Here is a 22,720-nt window from a genome sequence, read left to right as displayed (position 1 = left end):
AGCTGCTGGTAGAATGAGAAGATTGCTAGTTAGGTTCAGTCAGCATCTGCAGGGATGGCATTCTTCTTTGGGGAAAAACACAGGTGCAGGGATGGTACCTTTCATCACCTGCTATCTGTGGGCTCAGGAGCAGAAAAGCCAGCAGTCAGTCGCTGTTCTCACCACTGGGTGACACTGTGGTCACCAGGAATTAAGACACACGCAGATGTTATCTTGTTGTCCTGGTGCCTTGTGTTCCAATGTTTTTAATCCATTTTTATGTTTTCCTATTAACTGTTACTGCAGGTATAAAGTGACTCAGGCAGAGCTGTTTGCATTGCTGTGTCGTCTTGCAGATGAGTTGCTTTTCAGGCAGATTGCTTGGATTAAGAAGCTGCCATTCTTCTGTGAACTCTCAATCAAGGACTATACTTGCCTGCTAAGTTCCACATGGCAGGAGCTGATTCTGCTGTCCTCACTAACCGTTTACAGTAAACAGATCTTTGGTGACCTTGCTGATGTAACCTCCAAGTACTCTCCCTCTGATGATGAGCTGCACAGGTGAGGTGGTGGGTTAAATCTTCTGGGGCTGTAGCAGTATCTAGTCATTTGGGTTGGGGGGATCGGGGGGGGGGGAAGAGGGTCTGTTCCTGGCTCTGCCACTGACTCACTGTTTATCCTTGGACAAGTCTCTCAGCTGGCATCTCACTTTCCATCTTGGTATGAAAGGATTATAGTCCCCACCCTTGTAAATCACTCTGAAATCTTTTATATGTATGTGTAGGGATCATTGCTTAAGAGAAGAAATTTTTGGTGGGGAGCATGTGAGCAAAGGAGGGGTACCTTCCCTTTCTACCCATCTCAAAATCCCTGCGTGGGGTTGGTTGTGTGGAACGCCCTCTGGATCTTGTCAATCAGCTGCCGAAGGGTTGCCTAGGGAGTGATGCCTGCCATTCCCCAGGAGTAGGGTGCATTCCCTTTGTTCTGCCTGCAGCCCTAACCCCAATGCTGTCCTTAGGCCTCTCCATCTCCTGAAAGCCATTTAGATATTTGAAACTTAAAGTCTATTTGCGGAGGTGGGCAATTACTCAAAACTGTAATAGAAAGAATCGACTCTCTCCGGAAAACCTTGTCATAGAATCATAGAATATCAGGGTTGGAAGGGACCTCAGGAGGTCATCTAGTCCAACCCCCTGCTCAAAGCAGGACCGATCCCCAATTAAATCATCCCAGCCAGGGCTTTGTCAAGCCTGACCTTAAAAACTTCTAAGGAAGGAGATTCCACCACCTCCCTAGGTAACGCATTCCAGTGTTTTACCACCCTCCTAGTGAAAAAGTTTTTCCTAATATCCAGCCTAAATCTCCCCCACTGCAACTTGAGACCATTACTCCTTGTTCTGCCATCTGCTACCACTGAGAACAGTCTAGAGCCGTCCTCTCTGGAACCCCCTTTCAGGTAGTTGAAAGCAGCTATCAAATCCCCCCTCATTCTTCTCTTCCATAGACTAAACATCCCCAGTTCCCTCAGCCTCTCCTCATAACTCATGTGTTCCAGTCTCCTAATCATTTTTGTTGCCCTCCGCTGGACTCTTTCTGTGCACAGGTTGGCCTCCTTTCAGTGTGCTCCATTCAAGTTAGCTTGCTGAGGAATGTCATTTCAGCTCTGCTCTCAAGGGTGACAGACATAAATGGGAGAAAGTCAAAAGTCTGTTACATTGCAACATTTAAATCCTACAAAGCCTTAGCTGGTGTGAAGAATTATGAATGGGGATGTAGCTCTTGTATTAAAGGACCCTTTTGAGGTTCATAGCATTGGCTTGGTTTTCAGAGGTGCTGAGCCCCCACAGTTCATTGATTTCAACTGGAGATATGGAGACTCAGCACTTCTGAAAATCAGACCCTAGATATGTGAAATATGCCTTATCTGCATTCCTAGCACACGTGATGTTCTTACAACCTACCAGCGCCACTTCTGCTGTTTGTTTACACTTCATTTCACTTGGGACTGTGAAATTAAACGAGTCCATTTCGCTTTCAGTTTTGAGTGCCCAGATTTTGAGTTTTAAGGAAAGACATCTAGTCTAGTGACTTGTGATTTCACAATCACAACTCAAAATTTCAATCAGCTTTGCCATCACTTTTGAAAATCATGGCCCTTGCTCTTGCCACGTGGTTGTGATGTTTGGATTTCCCTGTACTCAGGGAAATGTTCAAAAATCTCTTAGTTTAAAAAAATACCGTTCTTTTTAAATGAGGATTTCTCTCTCGCAAGCTTCCAATTTTTATTTGTATAAAACATAAATGTCGGGTTTAAACTTATGTCTCCTTTAAGACGACTCATCTAGAGCTAGTCTACGCAGAGTTTCTGTGCTAATTTAACATCAGGGCTCAAACTGTAGACGAGGCCTTAAATAATTCTCAATTTGAAATATCCTTTTGAAACCTGAGATGGGAAAAAGGGCAGATCCTGTGAGATCAGAGGGAGAGATCCCATGACTTCAGTTTACTTTTGTCATTGAAATGGCTGGTTTCATTTTCTTCACATCCGTCTGAGCGTATATAGTTCACAGAAGTTTGCCCCAACTATTCTGATGGAATATGGCAGATTTCTTAAGCATTTTTCTGAAACTCTCTAAGATGCTTCAGTGCATTATTTCAGATTGCTTTTTATTAGTTGTTTCCTCAGGGTTGATATTAAGACCTGATGAAATTAAAGTGCAGTGAACTTTAAACAAAAATTTGGGGTAAAATGATCCATTTCTAGATGTTTTAACCCAATCAACCAGCAAAAGCTTGCTCCTGTGGCCTTGCCTGACGCACTGTAGCACACACAGTACTTATGCTGTGAGGGTAAGGAAGAGGGGCACAAATTGGGAGTAATCCCTGCACGTAGCACAAAAAAGAATATGGCACAAGACTGAGCAGCTGTACCCTATAGTTCTAGTTTCATCTGTGTAGTTCCTTTTAACTACTGAAGATCCCCCTCGAACAATACAGATTTTTCCCAGCATTCTGAAGAAAAGCAGAGAGTGATAACCTAGTGTCAAGGCCAGTTTTCCCATAGAAATTCTTCCTTTCTTCACCCTAGGATTCAGAGGAGAGCCCCTTTATGTGAGGAATTACTCAGGCTCAAAGAAATACTATATAAATATTGTAAATAACCCCGAGATACAAAATGACAAAAACTTGTTCGCAAAGCTTCCCAGTTAGAAGGAGAATGAAGAACTGATCACACAGCTAGTGACCTTGTTTCCACAATATTATGTTATTAATTGCTATTTCATTGTTTTTGATTACATAAATTTAATGATGTTGCAACTTAGCTGACACTGCAGAGGAAACAGTGCTATCTGATGCTCCAAGTGATGACCTGCCTTTAATTCATCATCTTGGTCAGTTTTCTTTCTTCTGTAGTCCGAGTCCCAGACGATTCTTGTTTGGATAGCAGAGAGACTGACAGCATTGTGACAGAACATTTGCAGGATTTACTTAACTGGCTGCCCAGCCTCCCTGTTAATATTTGACCTTCTGTGGCTCTGCCCTTGCTGGAGCTGGTCGTTGTGCCATGGTAATTATAGGATGGTAAATCTTGAGTGTCATTTTATAAATAATCCGTGATCTAATAAAGACATTCAAAGTGCAACGAGTGCAGCTTCAATGAGGAATCTCACAGCGAGAGCCAAGCACTTACTCCTGTGTGCAGGTTTGCTTATGCTCAAGCTCTCCCTCTCAAGGCCCCAAAAGTTGACGTGTATAAAATATGAGGCAGACCCAAAATGAAAGAGAGATAATAAAGGAGTCTTCTTAACCCTTCCGACTCTGCCAATTTCTAACCTGCCAGCCTCAGGGATGCTTTAGAGAAGATCTGTGTATTTATCCAAGGGGTTAAAATAATAGATATGTTTTGACAGTGGAATGGTTCCTTTAACCTCAGTTACTGATTCAGCATTTAAACTATCACTAATTGATGTTAGCAAAAAAGTGGAAATGTAGCTTTACCAGGCCATTTGGGAGGAAGGAGGAGTGTTGTGTGTGGTGCCCAGCTGAGGGGTCTACGTGTGCAAGTGCCCACTCAGTCATGCAGTCATCTTATTTCAGAGTGAGCATTTTATTTATAGCTTAAATATCCATGTGCAACAGGGCAGTCGTAACAATACTAAGCTGTGTATTAGAGCGAAAGTCTTAGCAGCGCTCATGCAAGTGCACTCCTGTCCTCCTGTCTTCTGTGGGAGCCAAGTGTCCCTGGCTGGCTCCTCCCTGACTCTTCAACACCTAGCCAGCAAAGGAGCAGCTCTAGGCTTATTCAAGATGTTTTCTCTCCCCCAAAACTACGCCTTGCCTTTTCTTTTTTATCTTTAATTACTAAATCAGTGTGTGGTGTTTCTTCCTCCTGGTCAGCCTCTTACTGGACTCTGGGATTTCACAAGTCTGACAGAGAGCTAGGTTGCTGCACCAGCCCCTGGCCAGCTCAGCACTGCCCTAATGAGCATGTGCTGCTCAAAGTGCCTTTTGCACTCCGAGTTACTCTTGGCTTTGTAACGGTCATTTCTATCAACCAGCTGTCCGCCTGGGGTACAAAAGCAGTGCTCTTTACTTGCATCTCCAGCAAGTAACACCAGAGGCCATCTCTTCTGAAGCAGTCACTGACTCTTCATTGAAACATAGGTCTGCATGATCCTCTCATATAAACCAGTGTAACCCCAGTGAGTTCACTGGGGTTACCTGGGTGTAACAGAGGGTTTTATTTGGCTCTCTTTTCATGGTAGAGCGGCTCACCGTAATGATTCTCCAATATTCATGAATGACTGCCGTTGTCTGAGATTCATGTTGTCTGTTAGCCAATTTAAAACAATATGCTGATCTAAGATGCCCTGGCACTTAGAAGGTTGTAGTTTATTTCTGTACCGGGCTATAACCGTGACTGCCTGTATATAAGTAGATGAAAAATGAATGAATATCATCAACTTTTTCATGTTTTAATTCTGATTTAAACTGCTGGCAAAATGGTGTTTGTTTTCTAGATCTAATGTTTAAATCTCTGGAGTCTAGTAAAAATGCAAATAAAATGCATGGCAGCTTAAACTGCTTACTGTCACTCCTGCTCATACACAGCTAGGAGGTAGACTGGTGTAAAAGCTGTGAGGCAGACAGCGTGTGGAGGAGTCAGTGCTCCAGAAGGAACAGGGCTGTGCAAAACAGAGCAGCTTTGTTTGGAAAGGGGAGGAAGGCATGCACAGAAAACCAAGACTGTTCTTCTGCAAGCATGAGAGAGGAGCTCTCCTGGATTTATGGAAGTGACGAGTGGTTGGTAAAAATGTGCAAGCTCAAAAAACAATTAGACCCAGCAGAGGATTGTGAGTGGTCTTTGTGCTCATTAACTTTTTGAGCTTTGCAATCTTGCACCTGCAGGATTTTTAATGTCAAGTTGAGAGCAAGAAAATTGTACAACTTTAGATTAGCCGACAAGGCTTTCATCACTTACAATATTACTTCCCCGAAGAACTGACCTAAAGTTCAGACAGCTTGTTTTCTCTTCTCTGAGGCCAAACTCCACCATGCATTTTACAAATAACTTTGAAGTAAACAAATACACGTGCCAAAATAAGATGATATTCAGTGAAGGGGGGTTTTATTTTTCTTCTGTTTTTGTTCAGAGATGGCTTTCTGGCTATGCTCTGGTTGTGTACTGTATAATGCCAGAACACACAGCTGAAGCTTTCCTGAACACTTCTGTCTCACTGCTAAAGATTTGTGCAATGTGCTATTTCTTCCAAACTAGTCTTTATTGCTTTAAACCCCATGTAGCAGGAATGGCTACTGGCCATTTGCACAAATAGAACACTGAAATATGCGATCTGTACCTTCAGCTCCTCATGAATGTCACTTATGCCATCTTTTTGTCTACTGTCCTGTGATCCAGTCACCTGCAAGCAGAGGTCCTCTCAGACTCCTCCTGCAGAAATCTAGGACTCCCTATGGGACTAGGACTCTTCACTACAGAGTTTCCATTGAGCTCATTCCCATAGCTCTTAAGAAACTGCACTCACTGGACTGTTGTGAGCCCTTCCTAACCTACTATATTACACGTCCCTCCCCATTAGCGAGTTCTTTGGGCAAGTGTCCTAGCTCAGAGAGAGAGTTGCAGCTTGTTGTAAGCAAGCTACACGTACCTTGTGTGTTTTCTTTTCTTGGAAAGAGTTCAGCACCTCCTCCTAACTCTAAAATTGCTTGGACGTTTTCTCTCTCATGCATCAGACTCCCACGTTTGCATGTAATCTCCTGCTCACCTGCTAGTTTAGAGCTCACATCTGAAGCTTTGCACATCAGCACATATCCATGTGCCCTCCATGTGCAGTTTCATTCTGACATGGCGGAGTGCAGCCACGCTGTTGGAAATGGGACAAATGGGACAAAGAGATCACGTTTATATCACCTGTAGTCATGACATGACCACATTGTGTGACCGGTGAACATCTCACCTGAGATGTTCTAACACCCTATTCCTACAGCCTGCATGTCTAGGAGAAAAGTTCAAGCTGGGGAGGGCTCATGGCAGCTAAAAGAGGGCTGGAGCTGAGAGAGAGAACTGGGGAAGTGCTGGGAAGGTGAGTGGAGGAGGATGGCGTGATTTTTTTTTTTTCCTGTATAAAGCCTTAAGAACAAGTGGCTGTGTTGAAGCAGGCAGATGTAATGTGATAAATGAGTGCCCTGGATCCAACGTGAAGGCCTAGGGTGTCCAGGACCAACCATCAGATACTTAGCACATAGTGAACCTGGCAAGGCAAGCCTGATTTTGCTGTGTCTGTTCCAAGATGAGCAGCAGGAACAGGAGGGACAGTCTATTCTTTCCAAATTTCTAGACTAATTTCTAAATAAGAGCTTCTGAAAAATATCATCTGAAGAAAACCACTAAAGCTTTTGAGGTTTTCCTGTCCCTGTTTTCAACCCTTCCTTTGTCCTGCAGCCCGCATTTTATGATGGACACCTTGTAATAGTGAATAACTATAATTTAGCTGGAAGTCGTATAGATTTCACCAAACTTCCTAGATGGACCTGCACAGTTGATGGGTCATAAAATACAGTATAACTATTACTGAGTGTATAATAATAATAATAATACTTTGCACAACCCCAGAGCTTTCTGTCTAAGGATCATCCCATTTCACAAACTAGTGAATTAAGCCTCACAACGAGCTTGTGAGGTGGGGAAATATCTTCATTTAAATATGGGGAAATTGAAACAACAGGATTAGTAACTTGTCCAGGGTCATGCAATAAATCATTGGCAGAGCCAGAAACTTCTAATACTTGTTTCTCCCAGTCATAGCAACCTAATACCATGACCAGGCATCACATGTCCACAAGCAGCTATGCCAATATACACCAATGTGCACCCACAAAATCCCCATTTTCCTTAAAGGTCTGATGTAACTGGCAAATATGTTGTTCTGAATCACCTTGTAACCAGTTTTGCTTCTCATGAAGAGTGTCAACAGACCTGAAGCTTCTGGGTCTCTGATTTATAATGCAAGGTATTAAAGTATTTTAAGCGCCATAGAGTTTTAGTAAGTCACTAAGCTCCCTACTGTTTAATTGCAAAGGGCCTCTCCTCTTTGAGTACCCTGTTGTGTACATCAGTCTCCCTTTCCTTCAGATTCAGTGAAGAGGGAATGGAGGTGATGGAACGGCTGATCTACCTCTACCGCAAATTTAACCAGTTGAAGGTCAGCAATGAGGAGTATGCATGTATGAAAGCCATTAACTTCCTAAATCAAGGTGAGTGGTGGAAGAAAGGGATTAGTCCCACTGGAGTAAATGACTAGTCAATAAGCTAGTCAATCTTTGCTTCCTTTGGATGATGGGGAGAGAAAGGGGGGGGTCCTAAATCCAAACTGAAATGGACTCCTGAGCATTAAAAGGTTTTTGTTTTTGCGATTGCGCAGTTAAAGCCATATTAAGTGTGTGCTATTTCAGACATCTAAATGAAGCAATTGTAGAGGAAGTGAAAAGGATTCACTTTACTTGATCAATTTTTAATGCCTTTAATCATAGACACCAAGGACAGTATGTGCGTCACTTTAAATACGTACCTACTTTACCAGCAGCAGAATAAGAACAGAGCAGAGTGACTGATGAAACCTTTCTAGATAAGGCCTGAATGACTGATTACCTCCCAGCTGTTGTGGCAAACTTCTCATCATGCACAGGGTGCATGTCATCTGAAAATATTGCTGCTCATGGCGGAAGGGTCTGGGCCAGTGACACTCAGACCTCAGTGGCTCAGGAGCCAAATTAACGATCAGCATTACCCAAAAGAGCCACAGTTGTGTGAATTCACTCTGTGTGTTAAAAGAAAAGGAGTGACTTGTGGCACCTTTAGAGACTAACCAATTTATTTGAGCATAAGCTTTAGTGAGGTACAGATCACTTCATCGGATGCATCCAGTGGAGTAATTTAATTTTATTCTTCCAGCAAAATGACTGACCAAGTATCATTTTATCAATTACAATTGGCTAATAACATAGTAAAAGCATCCTGATTGGTTAATAACTTAGATGGGTTAATAATTAAATCACACAGTGTTTTAATAGCATGTGCTGCAAAGAGCCGCAGGAGATGCATTGAAGAGCCACTTGTGGCTTGCGAGCCTCAGTCAGAGTATCACTGGTCTAGGCATTTTCTGACAGGCAGCAATCAAGACAACCAATTTTCATCATTTTTTTCCAATTTAAGCTGTTAGCTTTGTAAACCTTTGTGCGCTAAATGTTGGATAACCTCACTGGCATGGTTTTCTGGATTCTTCATCACTGTGTTTCCCTTCACCTAATACTTTTGTCTGACATTTTTTAAGAAAGTGAAAATATGCATTTTGTCCTTTAATATGGTGCCTAATGCAGTAATATTTGCAGGTAATGAATGCTGCCTAATACAGGACTGACTCCATTTGTGGTCAAACACAGCATTTCAGAGCTGTCCATCAATTCTGTTATGAGACTCCTAACACTTCAAAATTCATGAAGTCAGCATAGAAATAACATGCAAATGGATTTTGCAGTGGCAGGGTCGGCTTGGGGTGGCAGTCAGAAAGGGGCGGCAGAGTTTCCGCCACGGTGGCAATTCGGCAGCAGCTTCTCTCTCCCCTGCTGTCCGCGGCAGCAATTGCTTGGGGCGGCAAAACCGGTTGAGCCGGCCCTGTGCAATGGTAGTCCAGGGTGGGAAGTTACTGGTCTTTTCTCTGAAACTCTGCCATGCTGAAATTATTTGGAAGGTTCAGTTTCTTCAGTAACACTTGGTATGGGTCACTCCAGTCTGACACCATGGTGTGGTTCCCATGTCAGTACTCGTATGTGTATGATGTTACTGCACATGTATGAAGCATGTTACCACAGGTTTGTGTGTTGCTTGTGCATAAATGAAAAGCTATTCAATGGCACTAGCCTCATAGGTGAGTTTCAAAAGCAGTTCAAGAAATAAGAACCACTGGGAATTTTCCGTACCACAAGGAAGTGTTCTACTTTGCAAGGGTATGCTGAAATCCCCCTCCTCCCCCTGGTTATACCAAGTGTTTTGTGCTGACACTTCAGTGTGTGCCCCGGCACAGATTCCGGTTTGCTTCCCTGGACAGTTTCCTGACACTGGATGATAGACTTCTTTAGCTGTCTCCATTGTTTTCCAAAATGTATTTTCATTAACTTCCTGTCTTCTTTTATTTTTAGTTGGAGTTTGCAAATTTTTTATGTGGAATACCTGAAAATTATTTTTAAAGGTCAGCTTTTAGACAGCAAATAAATGCTCCTTCCCTTGTACAGTATTTCTGAAGAACAATACTGAGCCTCAGAAGAGTTGCATATTTTGCCTATTCTTAATTTATTGGATCCCTTCCCATGACATCAAGTAGTATATAAATGTCATTGATCGTGCTGAAATACATTCAGAAGGACTTTCTCAAATCATTTTGCTAACATTGAAATGTCTACTTTTTCTTTGCATACATTGCTTGACATTTGGAAATGTTAAATTTTAAAATAAAAGCTTGGCAAGTTTATAAAGCTCATGTGGTGAAATTCCTAAACAGATGACACCCTCAATTACTGATCTGAACACTTCCCATAGAGATGAGACCATGTAACTAGAATCAACATGCTGCTTTCTGTGGAAAATCTTATGTTGCACCCTGTGCTAGGACTGAAAGCCTTGACATATAGCTACTTTATAAAAAGGAAGTAGAGATTTAAGGTTGCTAGAGCTGTTATCTTCTGAAAGGTTCATGATCTCTGAGCCTCAGCAACTTAGGACATTATATGTTCTCATCCGTGTCCCTTATGAAAGGAAGATCTTGTACCCTCACATCTAATCTGAAGTGTGTATATGTAGGAGATATTCATTACAGTATGTCCTGGAGGAGGAGGGTGAAATTTTAATCCTGTGGTGACTATAAACGTGAAGTCTCTGCTCAATAGCATTGTATAATTTAGGTAGATTTTGTTAGACTGAGTTTTATAAATGGATTTGTCCTTCCATTTTACAGTTGCTGACTCGAATAGTGATGAGGAAGAATATGAATCTGGTTTTGTTCGAGTGTTACAGCTGTTCCCAGTCACTTAATTTTTATGTTTTACTCAGACATTAGGGGCCTGACTAATACATCCCAACTGGAGCAGTTGAATAAACGGTATTGGTACGTGTGCCAGGATTTTACGGAATACAAGTACCCACATCAGCCAAACCGTTTTCCAGATCTAATGATGTGTTTGCCAGAGATACGATACATTGCAGGTAACTTTTTGATCTCTTCTCCCAGCTGGCCCCTGTGTGAATCATTAAATCTCTTTTAAAGGAGACTTTCTTCTTTTTATAATTAAACTCCTATCTACTTGGCTGGACAGCAGTGGCAGTGTGGGACCTTTTCTATTTGAGCCTTTCTCTACCAGGCTAAACCCCCCTCATCTTACCCAGTGTAATAACTGGGTCTGGTTATAAATAGCTCCAGTGGCATCTGTGTTTACAAATAGTGATAAACTCCAGTTCCTAGGTTAGGGAGTAAGAAGGCATATTCTTTTCTCACAAATAACGAGCTCTCCTTAGTATCTTGATCGAAACCTCCTTCGGGTCTTAATTTCAGACCCAACTCTGAAGTGTCTTCTCTGCTGCAGAAATAACCCTGATCTGTAGATGGCACAGGCCTCACGGGGAGGAGCTCGCACTGAGTCTAGAGATGGCACTTGCATACCATAGTGAATATCACAATATAAAAGCCTAGATAGGCTTGAATGAAGTCCCCAAATCTGAACTTCCCTGGAATTTGGGTTACTGAAATCTGCATGTGAATTTTCCATCTCAATGCATCATTAATTGGCTCTAGAGGAATTATTCCAGGATCTTTATGAGAACATCAGACATTTGCACCTAAATGTTAAGATAATGAACACAGATTATTTGCGATTGGGAAGAAATGTTCTTCCCTGGGGCACGTTGATCAGGATCTGCGTGTTTCACCTTCCTCTGTCATACCAAGCAGGATTGTCCACTGGCACCAGGTGGACACATCACACACAATCTATTCATTGTGATTGACAGGGGAGGTTGACAGGTGGGATGTGTTCTTTCCCATCTTCTATAAATATGCTCCCATTATTGGGAAATCATTTTTATCTGACTTCGCCAACGCACTTAGCTTCTGTTCCACTCTTTAACACATCCTGTTGTTTCCAAAAGAATATCAAATGTCTAATGTAGGAATTGGGTGATTTACTGTTTCTCTAAAGGTTCAAGGTGAAACTGTCTCCAATGTCACCAGCTTGTTGGAGATGAGCGTTTTTTAAATCTGGCTCAGGAATGGCAGCTAATTCTGGTTCTTTCTTAACAGGAAAAATGGTGAATGTCCCTCTGGAGCAGCTGCCCCTCCTTTTTAAAGCCGTTCTGCATTCCTGCAAGACAAGCGTGAGCAAAGAGTGAGCCTTCATTGCCCCGAACCCATGCCTTGCTCTGGTGCTTCAGGTGGGGAACTGGCTCACATGTGAAGAGAGAGGAGGGAAAAAAACCATGATCAAGGCAGTAGAGAGCTGCTGAGACAAGGTGGCAGGTAGCCCTGTCATTGTAGCAAGAATCTTTTGTTTTTGTTTTTTAAACTCTTTTCCTATATATTTATTTCACGACAGAGTTGAATGTATGATCTTCAACACAGTGCACATGGTTCTGTATGAATGCAGCAGCTGCATTCTCTTGCAGTTTACAGAATGTAAAGATGTTTAATGTTACAGTGTTTGTTAGGGTTAGTTCTTTTGTATTTGGGGGGCTGGGGGCCGATATGACTAAGACTACCTCAATGAGAAGATGCTGTTCATGTACCGATCATTTCATGATTCATATCCAAAGTGTTTGCCTAGAGAGCAAACTGCCTCACTCCACTGGGAGAACTATTAGCATCCCAAATGCTGGAGAATATTGGAGGAGTGTGGGCATCAGAGAAGTGCCAAGCTTCAAAAAAGATAAGTGGGGGCAAAACCAGAATTTGGGTACCCCCAGAATAGCCAACCTGTTTGTTATAACCAATCTGTTCTCATTAAGTGTGGGTCTCCAGGGTGGCTAAGGGAATACTTGGAGGACACAGATACAGCCGTGGATAAATGATTGACACAAGCAGTGTTCCAAAACAAGGCACCTTTTGTTGAACAATTTCTTGACACAGTAACAATCTAAAGACAAATCCCTCATAACAAGTTAAAGAGCACCTGAAACCACATTGCCTTATAGCTTGAAATGATACTGAGCGGATGCTCCCTGCTTCAGATGGTCAGTCTGTCGCAGGTAGCTGACAGCCATTTTTAGATGTCCATTAGCTTTTACACGTATAAACCCCTTTCACAGTCCACACACACATGCATACATCTGTATTAACCCCCACACACACGCAAACACTAGGCTATGCTATAACTATACCGGTTACTCTGTCTGACCGTACTCAGCTGACGGCACAGTATATTTCCCTGTTTTCTTTCTCTCTCCACTCCTCTGCTGCGTCCTTCTCTTCTCCCACCGCTTACTGCTGCTTCTCCTTCGTCTCACCCTCACCTCTTTCGCGCCTCCCTCTGCCTTCTCAGCTCTCTGCTCAGCGGCCTTCTCAACTGTCAGCTGCTGCTGACTTTTATACCCTACTTTGCTAACGGTCACACATCCGTCATTCCAGTTGGCCGTTACTTACCTCAGTGTTGTGATCTGTCATTTGTTGTTTACCACTTGCTAGTGCTACGTGACCTGCAGCTGTCAGCCAGTGGTGGAGTGACTCTTGCTTATTCAAAATGGAAGCCAGGAATCTAGGGATTTCAAAATGGAGTTTCTCTGGAATCAGAGGGAGAAATTAAGACTTTTTTGGTCAACTAGCTAAACTTCATCAGTTTTCAAATGCAGCTCTCATGATGTAAATTGGGTCCCCCTGAAATTCTGTCATGAGAATTGCTGCATTCCAAGGCTGAGAAAGACCCCTAACCGACATTCCCCTTCCCAAGGCAATGCAGAATTGTTCTCTCTCTCTCTCTCCAACTGATGCATGATTATTCCCTCACGACTTTCCTACCAAACTGGAATTGTTTTGTAATTAATAACAGGCTTTGAACAGGGAGGCAGAAATAAACCAGGCAGACTGCAAATAATTTAATTATTGGCTAAATGCTATCTCTTAGAATCACAAACTGGAAAAGCATTCTAAGAAGCCTGGGCAATATACGTTCTCCATGGCTAGATCTGGCCTAGTTTTTAAATTACTCCAGTGAAGAGGATTTCCTACTACAGTAGTTACAAGCAGTTGACATCAGCGAACACTTCAAACCTCGCAGCTTCTATCCCTCCTATGGATAAAATAAATGACTTCTGATAAGAGATTTCAGTATCCTCTGCTATTGGGTGTCTGTTGACCCTTGGAGAACATATGGGTATTAACCAAGTGCTGCATGTACCATTTTATTGCTTGGAGGGGAGAGTAGTAGGAAAACCTGGCTCTTAGTACAATTCATGTATATTACTTGGTTCTAATTCTCCCAGAATTTAGATGTTCCACCCAGTAACTTCAGTCACTTGCATTACATCAAAAATGCTTTACTTGCTGCTATTCAGCTGTTTGATTAACAACACGTATTACTGTCCATTAAGCCTCAGTGTCCTCCATGGCTTCCTGTAGCCACACGATTGCTAGCTGGGGAAGATTTCTTTCCCTGTTTCCATCATTCATATATTTATGAAATCCTACTCTTTCTAATAGGCAGCCATGTTGCCTTTGCTGAATTTTCTGCTGGGACCCTTAGTTGTAAATCTGTTGATTTGAATGGTTACATTAGGCTGATTGAGACATTTTTGAATGTTGAAGAACCTGCTATTTTTAAACTACCTTAACTTCTTCAGGAAACAACTTCTGCTCTTCTGGGGTGGGAGAAACCATTCTTACACCCTTGCCATCCTCTGTCCAGTCATGACACATCAGAGTGTATGGCACAAATTAAATATGTGGTCAGGAGAAGCAGTCTTTTCTTCTGCACAAGCACCTGCTCTCCACTGAAGTACTGTACCTGCTAGTGGGTAGAAAAGAACTGGGTGAACAGCAGAAGCATATCATTAAGTCAACCCCAAATGCTACCTACAGGCTGGTGTAATAGCAACCCAACAGTCATTGGAACTTGCTAGCTTGGCACATCTCTAGGTCAGTCAACAGTTATTCTGTACAATAAGTGCAAATGGGTCCTGCCTCCAAGAGATGAAGACTACTCCATCCAAAACCATCTCAGCAGAGACAAGCTGTTGACTAACCATGTAGACCAAAGGCAGTGTTGCTCTCTTTAGTTCTGTTTTGTGAATCTTCCCACTTGATTGTTTCCCTTGCTTTAGGTAGTCCACTAGCTGCTGATACACACTTTCGTAAAATAAGATGTTACGGGTAACAGCTGCTGGGATCAGCAGAAGTCCACTTTTATATCACTTGACGAATCCAAAGTTAGTTTCAAGAATCTCATTTGCTTTCTGTTTATAAAATGAGACAAGCACATATTTCTCAGGAAAGCCTTCTGCATTCAGTATATACCTCAAGTATACATGGGAAGATTTTAGTGTATCTCTTTATTTCTAAGTTAGGAAGTATTGACAGCTTTAACTTTCATTTTCAAATAATTCCACATGATACTTGTATTACGGGTTCTTTTCTGGCTTGCTTATACATTTCAGGAATAGTTTAACTGCACAGAAGTAATCTTATTCCACAGTTATTAGATTATTAATTATTGATGAATAAGGGTTTGTTTTAATTAGAAGATCTCTATGCTAACATTAGAAAACTTGTTTTTGCCAAATACCTGACAAAAACATCTAGTTTGTACTCTGTCCAAAATTAATTGACTCCCCAAGAAAATGCTGCACAAGCAAAGATTTAATAAACTTGATGGGGATGGAGGGGGGGATGTGCTACTACTTGCAACTGTGTAAACCATTTTGATACATGTTGATTGGCAGCAGTATCTGTTAACAAACCCCCGTGTAGCGCAGTGAGCATAAAAGCTGTGCTAAATTCACAAGCTAGAACGAGACTAACATACCGAACCAGAACCTAACTCGCTGGACAGTCATTAATGTCTTCTGCACCAAGTCCTCTAATGACTTGTGTTTTTTAAACAGGGTAAAGTGAATGTGTTGCATTGCAAACTCAGGTATTATGATGAGAAGATAGGAATGTAGCTAGAAATGTAGTGACATTAGGTCAGTCACTAGATGTATTTGTGAATTTGGTTTGAAGGACATCCTACAAAAGTTGGAATTGTTTGTCCCAATCTTCACATAACATTCGGTTTACAGGGAACCATATTTTATTTGTGCTTAATGCTAGTTAGGTGGGGATGTTCATTATCTTTGGTATCTGCTGTTGGTTATCTGGACTTCTGTCATAGAAGACTCAAACAAAAATAATCATTTTTGGCGGAATTTTCTGCCAAGACAAGTCAATATTTATCTCTGGTTTGAAAGATAACTCAATCGACCCCATCCTTTCCTTCATAGTGTTTGTGCAAATGTAAATCTGAAGAGTTTTTTTAGCCCAAACAGATTTTGGGATCTAAATTTGAAGTGCATATGCTCACATATTCAGAGGGTGACTCAGTCTGGGAATCGCAAATGAACAAGTTTAAAGTTCTTGTAATCTGCTCCAGGAAACACTCCAGGTTCTAAGTATCATCTCTCGCTAATCACTGCATTGCCAAGAAACTGCTGCTACCGGTGAATGGTGTTACTCCATTAGCTCAAGTGGCAAGGCCAATGCTTTCAGTTCTGAAGGTACTGGACTTAAATGCTAATGACCTGGCACCACAGGCCATGATTAAAAGCCCGCTGAAGTCAGTTGGAATCTTTCCACTGGCCCTCAGTGCTGTGAATAAGGCCATAGAAACACAACTTGAGCTGAAAGAGTCAATTTTTACTCCATTAGCTTTAGCAGTAGTAGGCATTTATCCTCTGTGGGGACCAGCAACTAGAAGGGGACATAACTCACAAGCCAAGTGTGTCATGCCAGCAAGAAGATCAAAGCCAGTTATATCTATAAATTTAGTTTCATAAACACCATGAACTTTGGGTTCTCACCAAGGGGGAGGGGCCTATCAGGTTTACACTCAGCAGCACTAATACAAGGAGGCAAACTTACAACCAGAGATGACCCTATGGCTGCCAATAGTGGGGGGGCAGAGTGAGGGCAGCAGCTTCAGCAGTGTTACTGAGCATGCTCAGTCCAAGCCAATCAGCAAATTGGGGGGGAGGGGGCAGCATGTGACCCTGCATGACCCTCCCACCATGTCACCTATGCTTACGACCATGTGTAACACGTTGTTGTCTGTCTGTGTGACGCTAAACATTCCTTTAGCACCACTGGCATCTAGAAAGGTCTGTGCATCAAAGTCTAGTTTCTCAGGTTGGGGCATAGGCAACAAAGAACAGCATTGTTCTGCTCTTATTTCCTGCTGCTTGTCAGGTTTGTGTGTTGAATTGCCTGTGGGGAAGACGAGAACCTTCCAAAACAGTGCATGCAGTGCAGCCCCAACAGAGCACACGCTGTGTGCAGAGATGAAATGCCTCTTCCTAAGCTGTGCCCAACGCCTGCATGTATGAAATACGAACACCTAATCGGTACCATGTGGTGGGAAGAAGCTGAAGTCTTCATTACAAATATTAATTTCACATGCACACTTACCACTCTTCGAATGTTAATATCTTGGCCGCTTTAACCCTTTCCAGCTCACTCCTAAAGCCTTTAGACAATACTATAGAGTAACACTTGCTTTTCAGTGGTTCGTGTAGCTGTCCACTTTTCCATGTCTTCAGGTACTGAACTTTCTTATCCACAGTTGCACAGGCATAAAGACCAAAGAGCAGACCACATGTTTTGAAAACTTACCGATTAAAAATGCAGCTCTTGTGGATTAAATGTTCAGTGTTGCTGTGTATATATGCCAGTTTAGAAGCTGAGTAATGAATACCCTCATCACTGAAATAAAAATGGCCCTACTGTGTCAGGTTTGTCAGTTCAGATATTTATTGATCCCCTTGAGTATGCAAAATTGGGCTGGACCTCTGTCAAAAGCAGATGTTCTAAGATTCACTTCCTGCTTCCAGCCAGCTCAGTGCCCCAGGGGAGCCTCTTCCCAATGCTATGGTGCTTTTGCTTCTTGTCAGAGCCCAAAGTGCAAACACAGCTGCAAAATTGAGGTATAGGAGGTTGGAGATAACACCTCAGAGAGGTTCAGTTCAAGAAGTGGGCAAAGGGCTGGGGGGCTACCTCTGCCTGATCTGTTCCTATGTCCCTTCTGAATATGAGTGCCTGAGCACTAGGAGGGACTCTGCTATACACAGGGCTGACACGGAGAACCTGCTAACATAAATGAGAAGGTTCACAACAAACGGGATTTTCCCCTCTCCTGAGTAGGAAGACTGGAGACTGCTTTGAGTCTTGCTTGTTGTCTGCCCTGTATGTCCCATACTCCGTTATGTTGCTGCATTGCAGGATCTGTGTGCTGGTATGAACAAACTCTTCAGACTTCGGCACAAAGCAGTGATGGTCATTTCTGCTTATTGGTTTTAAAAGTCCAGTCCTTCAAACCAATCTTTTTTTAAAAAACTTGAATTTCTTTTATCTTTAATACTTTTAAAAAGGAAAACAACAACAAAAATCCCTCCTGTGAATGTGCTATCACCGTTGGTTCATTTCTTCTTCTTCGTCCTTGGTTTTGATTTGAAGCTATGAAGCTCGGTGTCTGTGATGATGATATTTCTGTATTTCTCAGGATAAGAAGCGGCAATCATCCCTGCCACATAAAAGGCAGGAGAAGGGGGGAACTTGGGGAAGTAGTTTAAGTATGAAGCCAATTTGTAAGTTTTAGATGATGTGTAAATCAAAGATGACAATACATAAGATGTCAGCGTCAAGCTGTGGCGTTTCTTTGGGTTCTCAGTGCGTTGCTTGCAACGCGCACAGAAGCTCAGGGATATGTATTTAAATGTGACCCACTGAAACCCTCATCTTGATGTTGCAACAGTAGCTTCTTTCATGGCCTGTTTGGAAGCCCATTATAATCTCAGTAAGCATCTCCACATCCGGATTTTGGGAAGAAAAATTTGGCTTTATTTGTGCGGAGTTCTTACATAAGTGGCTTGTGTACAGTCAGTAACAACAAATAACAATTTCCTTCGGATGTACATTGCCTGTTCTGAGCTATTGCAAATCTGTAAGAAGACACTCTGAGTTACATCAGGTCAGATGCTGTGACTGCATGGATTATAATCATTAGCGCTGTCAATCTGTCAGGGCAAACTGGTGAGAGAATACTGATGTGCTGACAGGAGAAAATGTCCAAGATGGTTGCAAACTGCAGGGGAAATCATGGGATGGCCTGGAGGTGTCCTGTAATAACCCCTCCTCCCATTAAGGCTTCACTAAACTTAACAAAAATAATAAAATATAGAAATGCCCTATCTCACCCCAATGTACCCAGCAGTGCCCTCTGCTAATCTTGATGGGCATCTTTAATGCAACACCTAGGGCTGTCAAGTAATTAAAAAAATTAATTGCGATTAATCGCACAGTTAATAATAGGATAACATTTAAATATTTTTGGATGTTTTCTACATTTTCAAATATATTGATTTCATTTACACCACCAGAATACAAAGTGTAAGGTGCTCACTTTATATTTCGTTTTTTATTACAAATATTTGCACTGTAAAAAAACAAAAGAAATAGTATTTTTCAGTTCACCTAATACAAGTACTGTAGTGCAATCTCTTTATCATGAAAGTTGTACTTACAAATGTAGAATTATGTACAAAAAAACTGCATTCAAAAATAAAACAATATAAAACTCTAGAGCCTGCAAGTCCACTCAGTCCCCTGCAATGGTGGATGAAGCATGAAAGGACATATGAATCTTTAGCGCATCTGGCACATAAATATCTTGCGACGCCAGCTACAATAGTGCCATGTGAATGCCTGTTCTCACTGTCAGGTGACATTGTAAACAAGAAGCGGGCAGCATTATCTCCTGTGAATGTAAACAAACTTGTTTGTCCAAGCGATTGGCTGAACAAGAAGTAGGACTGAGTGGATTTGTAGGATATGAAATTTTACATTGTTTTGTTTTTGAATGCAGTTATGTAACCAAAAAAATCTACATTTGTAAGTTGCATTTTCACGACACAGATTGCACTACAATACTTGTATGAGATGAATTGAAAAATACTATTTTTGTTTGTCATTTTTACAGTGCAAATACTTGTAATCGAAAATAATGTACACTTTGATTTCAGTTACAACACAGAATACAATATATATGAAAAAGTAGAAAAACATCCAAAATATGTAATAAATTTCAATTTGGTTTCTATTGTTTAATAGTGTGATTTTAAAATTGTAATTAATTGTGATTTTTTTTTATTGCATTTAATTTTTTTGAGTTAATCACATGAGTTAACTGCAATTAATCGAGAGCTCTAGTGACAACATAATCACGCTCTGAGAAAACGCCCCCTGGTGCTCGGAGAGCTCCTGGCAGGCCGTACTGGAGAACACAGAGGTCCCAGAGCTGTAGTAACACTGGGCACTTCTGCATTTCCCTCTTCCAAGCACTTGACAAATGGCTTGTGCTTTCTCCTTCAAAAACCTCATTTTAAAAATGTAATAAATATGGAAGAGAATAAAAATCATGGTGCTCATGGCCACGCCTTAAAATGCCAGGCTCCGTGATGGCACCCGTGAGGACTCTGCAGTCATGCTCTTTTTGTAGAGTACAGCTCTCTCACTGCAGACCTCCTAGGGATTAGGTGCATTCAAACTGCTTGAGAATTGTACTGAGAGAATATCCAAACCAGCCCTATTCCATGATATAATCACCACAGGTAGTTGTCTCAGGGCTTGTCAATATGGATGCTTCGTATAAATCCACTGCACAGCAGCCTGCTGTGCGCTCACTCACCCTTCCTGCTCCCTGAAAGGTCCCTTGTGCACTTTCCCTACTGATGGTTGAAACAGCGGTAGGTCAAAGTACGCTAGGGAACTTTTAGTGCACAGCAGCATGATCTATACACAAACTTTGTGTGCAGCAGGCTTGTGCACTGTGGATTTTACACCCTGGCTTGCTGTGCAGTGAGTGTCCATATAGATAAGCCCTCAGACAGTGGCAGAATGACCGAATCTGACAATGGTCAGCAGCCAGCCCCAGGGCTAGCGGGTTGTTTGTCTCATCAACCTGGTGTGCCAGTATCTGGAAGCCTGAGCTTGGACTGTCCATGCTTAGAGATGTTTGCTTACTATAGGTATTATTTTTTCACTGTGGGAGAAAAAAAGCCTGACTGTGCACTGACCTCTAACAAGTGCATGAAAGAAGCAACCAAAGGCAGAAATGCCACCAAAGGCAGAAATAAACAAACCAAACCACATGCCGATCAGCCTCAGCAAAGCCTTTTGTGATTCATTGTTTTCTTTCATTTTATAAAATGTCTTGTAATAGTTGATAACATTATTGACTCAATTTCCATAACAAAACTACCTCTTGTGTGACATCCTGTTTATCATCTCAAAGGGATTGTGTGAAAAACAAAATACTGCTCCTCTTTCTGTTTACATGTTTCTGATGAAAAATGTGGAGTGAAAATGTCTCGGGTTTTGTGGCCGTTTTGATTTAGTTGTCGTTGGGTTATTAGTCCTTTAACAATTGCTGCAGCAGCATTTGAATGTTCGGGTGACATTTTGTGATTCTGTTGATCAAAACTGGAACTCCAAGCACCACCATGGTGGAGACGCCTACCGGGGCTGCTCAGGTTTTGCTGGAACTTTAGTGAGTTTCACTTAGGCCATGGCCACCTTCCGGATTTCCCATGGTGTCAATCAGCCATGTCAGGGTACCAGTGCAAACCTCTAGCACACAGGCACCCTCACTTTAAGCCCCAGTTTGTACCAGCAGAGCTGCACTGGTGCAAATCACCACATGTCCCCAGTCAGCAAGAGACCAAGAAAACCAAAGCTCTGCACTTTCCTCCAGAGGGTGCCCAGGCCTCTCCAGGTTGGTTGCTATGCTTTGCAAGGGCTGGCTGCAGCCCTTGCCCAACATCTCCCTCTGGTTTGGTTTAACACACCAAGCATGAGCCTGTTGATGCAAAATGCAGCTTTCACCAACTAAATTGAATTTCCTCTATGTCACAGGCATCTCGAAAGCCATAGAACAGAGCCACACAATGGGCACTGAACAGATGCATGATATGTATGCGTTACATTGGTAGCCAGGGATTTCCTCAGCGTCCTTGTGCATGTGTTCTATGTTACAGACGTTTACAGCTTAAGAAGAAAATGAGTCCAGAAACCCTCCCAATTGCATTGGCCCTTTGTCTCACCTGTTCCACGTGGCATATCTGTAGTCAATGTGCCTTCTCCTTGCATTGGGACTGGGCCCTGTCAATAGATGTGCTATAGGGAATGTGTTTTCATTCAATCAAGCACAGCAAAACAATTCATTTTTCCCATGATCCCTTGCATAAATCAGGGAAGCAGGATGTCACCTCAACATAACTAATAGTGAGCGTTTAGCTGTTATGTTTAACATGCTCAGAGCTGGAGTATAGACAGGTTAGCATGGCTGGCCCCTGCCTTCTTCCCCCAGGGATCCCAACTGCACCTCGGGGGGGGCTGGTCACACTTCCCATCTCAGGAGCTGTTTCTTGTCACTACACTATGACCAAATGAATGTTTCTCCTGATGTGTCCTGCTTGTGCCGTGGGGCCCGCCCTTCACCCACTGGTGGGCCGACGTGCAGGCTGCTCATGTCTGACCTGTCTCTGCTCTGCTCTGCTCTGTGACTTGACTACCTGTGGAAATGTGACCAATAAGTGTTAAACGCATGTTTAGCAAGTGTTAGCTGTTTGAACTAATAAATGTGAATTGTTCTGCGCAGGCTGGGAGTCTGGTGTTTCCTTTCACTGACCTCCTCCAGCCTGTTCTTTCTCATCATTTGCCGGTAAAGGGACTCTGTCAGGGTAACAAGGTCAAATGCTGGACTTAGGCACATTTTACTTTGCAAGTATGTGATGCTGAGCCTCTGCCCTGCCTCTCTCCTTCCTACTTGTGATGAGGCCAGTAGTTGAAATGTCCATGGTTCACGGCAACTGCATCTGAATTCCCGCTTCGTGGGCCACCAAGGGCACCTGCTCTCAGTTCCTGGCTCCCCATCTGTCACC

At 42.4% G+C, this 22,720-nt stretch overlaps 1 protein-coding gene across 6 annotated transcripts in view; it reads left to right on the top strand.

Annotated features, from left to right (window-relative positions):
* NR6A1 (nuclear receptor subfamily 6 group A member 1) overlaps positions 1-22,436 on the top strand; it is a 189,246-nt gene extending 166,810 nt beyond the window's left edge. For 5 of the 6 annotated variants that reach the window (XM_043530313.1, XM_043530315.1, XM_037879721.2 and 2 more), the window contains 4 exons: positions 286-540; positions 7,634-7,755; positions 10,604-10,756; positions 11,847-22,436. In XM_043530313.1, coding sequence (XP_043386248.1) covers positions 286-540; positions 7,634-7,755; positions 10,604-10,756; positions 11,847-11,935 — 619 coding nt within the window. In that variant the 3' untranslated portion in view covers positions 11,936-22,436. Of the gene's footprint in view, positions 1-285; positions 541-7,633; positions 7,756-9,696; positions 10,024-10,603; positions 10,757-11,846 lie in introns of those variants that run through there. The other variant, XM_037879722.2, reaches the window with a different exon arrangement.
* The last annotated feature ends 284 nt before the right edge of the window (positions 22,437-22,720 follow it).

Source organism: Chelonia mydas, chromosome 16 (genome assembly GCF_015237465.2).
Source record: "Chelonia mydas isolate rCheMyd1 chromosome 16, rCheMyd1.pri.v2, whole genome shotgun sequence".
NCBI classification, from domain to species: domain Eukaryota; kingdom Metazoa; phylum Chordata; order Testudines; family Cheloniidae; genus Chelonia; species Chelonia mydas.
The sequence above is the reverse complement of the archived record's forward strand: the minus strand, read 5'-3'. Positions and strand labels throughout refer to the sequence as shown.